This window comes from Trifolium pratense, linkage group LG5 (genome assembly GCF_020283565.1).
Source record: "Trifolium pratense cultivar HEN17-A07 linkage group LG5, ARS_RC_1.1, whole genome shotgun sequence".
NCBI lineage: Eukaryota > Viridiplantae > Streptophyta > Magnoliopsida > Fabales > Fabaceae > Trifolium > Trifolium pratense.
Window position 1 is genome coordinate 43,559,489 of NC_060063.1, and position 6,319 is coordinate 43,565,807.

The 6,319-nt window shown below is 32.4% G+C and overlaps 1 protein-coding gene across 1 annotated transcript; it reads right to left on the reverse strand.

Moving 5' to 3' along the window:
• Nucleotides 1-3,131: 3,131 nt before the first annotated feature.
• On the reverse strand, nucleotides 3,132-4,117 carry LOC123883090 (germin-like protein subfamily 3 member 1). The gene has a single exon (XM_045931783.1). It carries the CDS (start codon nucleotides 4,066-4,068, stop codon nucleotides 3,442-3,444), a length of 627 nt encoding a protein of 208 aa, XP_045787739.1. The 5' UTR covers nucleotides 4,069-4,117; the 3' UTR covers nucleotides 3,132-3,441.
• Between the last annotated feature and the right edge of the window lie 2,202 nt (nucleotides 4,118-6,319).

Here is a 6,319-nt window from a genome sequence, read left to right on the forward strand (position 1 = left end):
CAAGTTCTAAATCATCGTCGTTGTCATCTTAAATTTCTCCGTCGCCAATACCATTCAGAAAATAATATTCTTTGATCCGGAAATGTTAGGATAAATTGTTAGCAAAAGAAACAAATATGAATCAGTGATTTTTTTCGTAATTAATAATATAGTCACGTTGCCTGGAATCAACTACTATTTGCATAAATATATATTTGCAGTAATATGATCAACCATACTTCTTAACATGAACAAACTTTTAAGTTTAGAAAGACATAAAAAAAATATATTTTTCTTAGCACGTTTAGTATAAAAAAAAGTAACTTTTAAGTCCAATGATTTTTTTCTTTCCGTAAAAAAAAAAACTAAGAAAATAGTTAACATGATTAGTTAATTAGTAAAAAATATTGAATTAGGATTAAAAAAATGTAAATTTTTTCAAAAAACAAAACACTTAGAAAATATATGATTTGATGATTTGCTAGATTTCTAATTATCGATTTTTAATTGTTTAAACTGTGCAATTTAATTTGATGGTGTTTAATTGTTGTATGAAATATTTCCTATAAAAATCGATGGTGCTTATCAATTATTGCACATAATTTTAATCATAATTGGTATACTTTCTATAGTGGTTGAAAATATTGGTTTGCACCGAAGGGTTGCTGGTTTGAATCCTAGTCAAGATAAAATTGTATTACTTTTTAATAAAAATTGCAAGATATAAAAGTAGAGGAAAAACAAATTAGGTTTAGGATTTATTGTGTATACAAGTTTATAAGATAAGTGATAATGTGAAGATCAATATGTATGTGCATAGCTGTTTTAACATGTGGCCTAGTTTTGGATTTTAATTACAATTTGCATGTTACGCCTTTATCAGTCGTATTCCAATTTATAATAGTGGTCCAATATTGAGTTGCATGTCCATTCTCAAAATTAAAGGAGGTATAGTCAGTAGTAATTGAAATTTTTAAATCAACAAAATTATATATATTAACCATTCATAACTTCATGTAATTTTAGTATCATCTCAAACAACATTTCAAATATAGATAATAATTTTAGTTTCTTCTAATTTAAAATGTTTGAGATAAGACTAAAATTAGATTTAGTTTTTGGACTTGATCAGTAAAATTATTAAATATTTTGTATTTGTTGTAATGAGAATACACATTGATTTCCTATCGATACTAATGGAATGAAATTGTTCTACATATGTGCTGCAAGATTGTATTCATGCAATTCAGGTATATGGCTTCACATTGTACCTTTCAATTTTATTACTGAGTTCATTTAATTGTACGGACTAGTTTTTCAATAACATCAACAAGAAAGGGGATTTGACATCAATAATCAAATGATAGACCACTTTTATGACGACACATACTTGTGAAAGTGGATGAATAAAACAATATTTGACACTGACTTCAAAAGACCGGACAACCCAACTTTAGTAATTCAAAAGTTTATAAGAGATATTGAGGGCTGTAAGTTGGAGCATCAAAATTGATTTCCTCATTTTTAAGGAAATTATTGTTGTGAATTCGTCAATAAAATCACACCAATAAAAATTTGATGTGTGGAGTAATAGAACGGCAACCAATAATTAAGCGGAATAAACAATAATAATAACAACACCGATAAAGAAGATAAAGGAGAAGAAAGAACACGATAATTTGTTTACCCAGTTCGGTCCAACAATGACCTAGTCTGGGGGAGAGAGCAGCTCCTCCGTTCCACTATATCAAAGAGTAACTTTACAAAAGAAATTCTCAATTGGGTTACAATGATTAATCCTAATTCTACCCAAAACCCGAATCTCTTCTGTGGCCAAGAGACTCAATTTGATAAGTGTTTCCCAAAGTGTAATCAATCCCCTTTGCCCAACCCGAGAGACAACCTCTCTTGTTACTCCAAAACCCTAGCCTTGTGTCGGCGGCAAATCCTAATTGATTCCCTACATCTCTACTCTCTTGAGTTGCTCTCTTATTTTTCTATGAATAAAACACTCTATTTATAGAAAAATATATGCCTAAATCCCAGAAACAAATTGTTTTAAAATAAATCAAATCCAAGTCAGAGTATCATCTAAGAAAAGATATTTTCACAAAAAACAGCAAAATAGCACATGCTGTCAACACGTGCTGCGCCTAGGCACCAGATCCCACGCCTCGGCGTGAGCATGCAGAATTGAGCCCAGCTCTACACGCCTGGGCTTGAGCAGGCAGAATCTCCCAAAAACATGATTTTCTGACTTCTTGTGACCGAGATTTCAAGGCATACTCAACGACTATTTACATTGGTTGGAAGCGGCCACAAGAGGGATCAATGGATCAAGCTTAACAATGATAATGCTTGCAAATATATGGGAGAAATCGCAAGTTGTGGTGGGCTTAATATTCGAGATTCTGATGGAAGATGGATTAAAGATACACTAGAAAGATTGGAACTTATGATGTCTTACATGCTAAAATGTGAGGCTTATACTTGAGGTTGGAGATGGCTTGACGGAAGAATATAACGCATCTCATTTTGGAAAGTGATTTCAAGATTCTTATAGACATGATCTTCAATAATTAAAAGTTTAATGGGAATATCCCAATTTTGATTCACCGCATTTGTAATTTTCTTAGTTTGAAATGGCAGGTCTAAATAAATCATAGCTTGGCTTGAGGGAAATAGGTGGGTTGATTTGCTAGCGAACTTCGGCATTTTCTTAGGTGATTTAGATATTATAATTTTGGAGAATCTTCCTAGTGAGCTTCAAAAGGTTGTTTTTTATGATATTTTTGTGGCTTGCATTCCTAAAAATATCTGTTTAATTTCTTTATTTTTTTTTTCTCTGGCTTTGCCTTCTATTTTACCCAAAATAAAAAACAATAATTTTTTCACACTTTCGTATTTTTTTTAAAAAATTTATGTAAAATGATCGAATATTATCAATATTGTAAAATAGAGTGGACCCAAATTGAATAAAGACAACTATCATCTTTTGAAAAGTAAAAGCAATTAAATAAAACTTTAGCTCAAGATAAGTGACATGAGGGTATATATCAACATGGGAAATTGGATCAAAATTATCCAACAACATTAACAATCGAAAAATATATATAGCTACATACACACAAATTTACTTCTTGGAATAAAAATAGAAAAATAAAACCATACTCACAAATTTATTACTCCACATTGATACAAGAAATTGAATTACATTAATTAACTAATGAATTGAAGAAAAAAAAGGCTGAAAAAAATAACAACTATCATAAACATGAAGGGAAAAAAAAAGGCATATCGTTCCGGTACACCAATAAATCTCACATTATTTGGAAGAATCTCTACACTTCTCATCCCCTCATACGTCTTTTTTTAAAGACAAAACCGTGCGAACTTACAGAAGACCCTAAAGGCAGACAATACTTCAGAAATGTGGTTTGATGTCGGAACAAATATACAAGTCTAGCCACTGCCTCCAAGAACACTCTTAAGCTTCTTGACAAGAACAGGATCAAGGAAAGTAGTCTTTGTAATCAAAGGAGTAGAGAAATTACTAGCAAAAAGTGCAAAATCAAGAATTTGAAGACCAGGACTAGTACTACTAAAAATAACAAAACCAACAGCATTTCTCTTACCAGCACCAACTTGAAAATGCAACAAACCTTGTGGAAAAACCATAATCTCACCTTTCTTCAATGTCTTAACATAAACAGTGCTAGCTGATGAAACAAATCCAGCAGTGATGTGACCTTGTGTCACAATAAGAAGTTCATTAGCACCTGGATGAGTATGCAAAGGGATAACACCACCAACAGCAATGTCTAGCCTTCCTGCAGAGAGACCAAGACCATTAACACCTGGAAATTGTCCAACAAATGCAGGCGTAACGGCGGCGCTGATTATGTTTGTTGTGTTTCCTGGTGCAATTAGGCCAGAAAATGCAAAATCATCTACAGTTACTGTTGCAGCTGGCTTGCAAGGGTAGCCTGAAGGGGTGTCTGGGGCTTTGAGATCTGCTACACAGAAATCTTGGTTTGCAGCATTGGAAATGGATAGGAAAAGAGATAGGAGGAAAATTATTTGAAACATGTTTGTTTGTGTTTGATTATATGTATTTGGTTTGAATGTGAATGTTGGTTGCTACAGAATGGTGGTATATATAAGAGTTTTTCATTGCAAGTTGGAGGGTCCATGCAGAAATAAATGACAAATGAAAAAATTAGAGGATATTTTTGTTCAAAAGGAAAAAAAAAAAAGTTTTTTTTTCATAATTAATAATCATTTGGTCAGTAAAAGGAAAAACTTGTTTGTTATTGGCTTTTTGGGTCTTGAGGCTGAAAAGTCTAATAGGATAGGAAATTGTTGAGTGTGGCTCATAGACACAGAAGGTGGACCAAGGGAGGCGGGGGAGCTGAGCGAGCATAGTTTTAATATCTGGTTTGTAACATTGAAAACCCTAATTCATTCAAGTGATAAGATGGAACTACAGTTGCTCTGTAATCGCAGACGTACGTAGGCACACTTTGTTGAACTGCGTAACCAAAGGCAAACAATTGTGTTCATTGTTTGCGATTTGCGTTTCTTATTTCTCTTTTGTTACTAGTTGTTGTTCTAACCAAAATATATTACAATTGGACAAAGTGCTAACTAATCAAAGTTACCATGATTAGATTTTTAATCAAAGTCATAAATATATAGGAGCATCAAAGCTCTGATGATTCTACTTGTTGTGGAGTTTGGAGAGCAACAAAATCCCTAAGAGACTTGAACATCGTATCTCTTTTCAAAATCTTAAGTCATCGAGTATATAAGTTACATCTGATCTTATATTATACATCATTCATTTGACTCATTCCTAGTCGAGGTAGGACTACTAACCACTCATACTTAAATTCCACTATATTCACGATTCAATCCTTGATATTACGGAAAATCACAATTAAATGAGGCGACGCGACTACAATGGCAATTGCCTTGCAGTTGTCTAGACATAAAAAACCTTGATGCCGCTTTCCATCGGATGAGGACTAGTAATTATAATATTATCATCAATCTACATCATTTTAATGATAACAACCTAAAAATATGTCATATCAAGTAAGTAATTAACAATAAACAGTTTGCAGACAAACAACTGTTTTCCTTAAACTTAGAAATGTTTTCATGGTAAAACAAAACAATAACAGAATGAAGACAAAAATGGAAAGCAATTAGGTGTGGTCCAACATCACATGGGAAGAAGAGAGGAAGCTCATGACAGCTAGAAGATTGCTGTTGTGACAATAAGAACCATGTAAATGTGTGGATATAAGAGGAAACTCATTCCTGCTAAGATTTCTTATCAGCATCATTTGGTATAGAACACTTCATTGTAATATTGCATTAAGTGTACAAAAGTATATAGCTAGCATATATAACAAGTTTCTTGTGAATAGTGATGGTTTTTGGCATGTACTTTACAAGTAGAAGATGCTTTATTTACAATATTCCAATAAACTTTTATGGAAGATCAATGCATAATATTGTGACAATATATATTGAAGATAATAAGGAAAATTTACATGTGGTTGAAATTTTTGTCGAAGGCCTAAAAATTGTTACTACAATGTGGAAGTTGAAGTTAACTCTTAACAAAGTAATGTAAAATTAAGATTTCTTTCTAATAGTTTGTACATGGAAATAAGAATATTTCCAAAAATACTTTTTGAAGTTTCTTATTCAATATTCACTATTGTTCACTTTAATTCTTCTGCCATTTACAGAACAGGATTTTTTTTATGAGATTCCTTTAGGCATTTATTGGACAACGACTTAGGCAAAATATCTATGGTGCAAAAATATCTATGATTTATTGCCTAATATTGTCCTTCATTTTATCTATCTTTCAGCCTACCGACTTGGTTTTGGGAGCAAAGGTGTTAAAATGTGGTTGCGGTCGCAAACGTTGTGATTGCAGTCATTGCGGTTGTTGCAATGCACATTGCGTTGTTGTATAAATACTGACTGGAAGTTGCTTGAAATACAAAGTTGAGACACTGTTAAAATTAAAGTACAATTTTTTATTAAATATAAAGCATTTTTGTATTTGGGGCTCTAAAATATAAATGCTTATGACATGATTTAAAAGAGCATGACCAAAATCATCCGATGCGGTTATTAATGAGTTTACATTGTGATCATCCATGTAAATAGAGATCACACCACAATTGCGGTGTGATATGGACTACAATTTGAAACCATGGTTGGGAGAGAGTTGACAACTTGACTCTTCTCTAAAAAAGAATGTGGGATCGATTTATGGAATTGTCAATTTGAGAGGTAACCCTGCCCTAGTTAAAAA

Excerpts from the sequence above, each read along its gene's own strand:
- LOC123883090 (XM_045931783.1), bottom strand. The coding sequence starts at position 4,068 with ATGTTTCAAATAATTTTCCTCCTATCTCTTTTCCTATCCATTTCCAAT.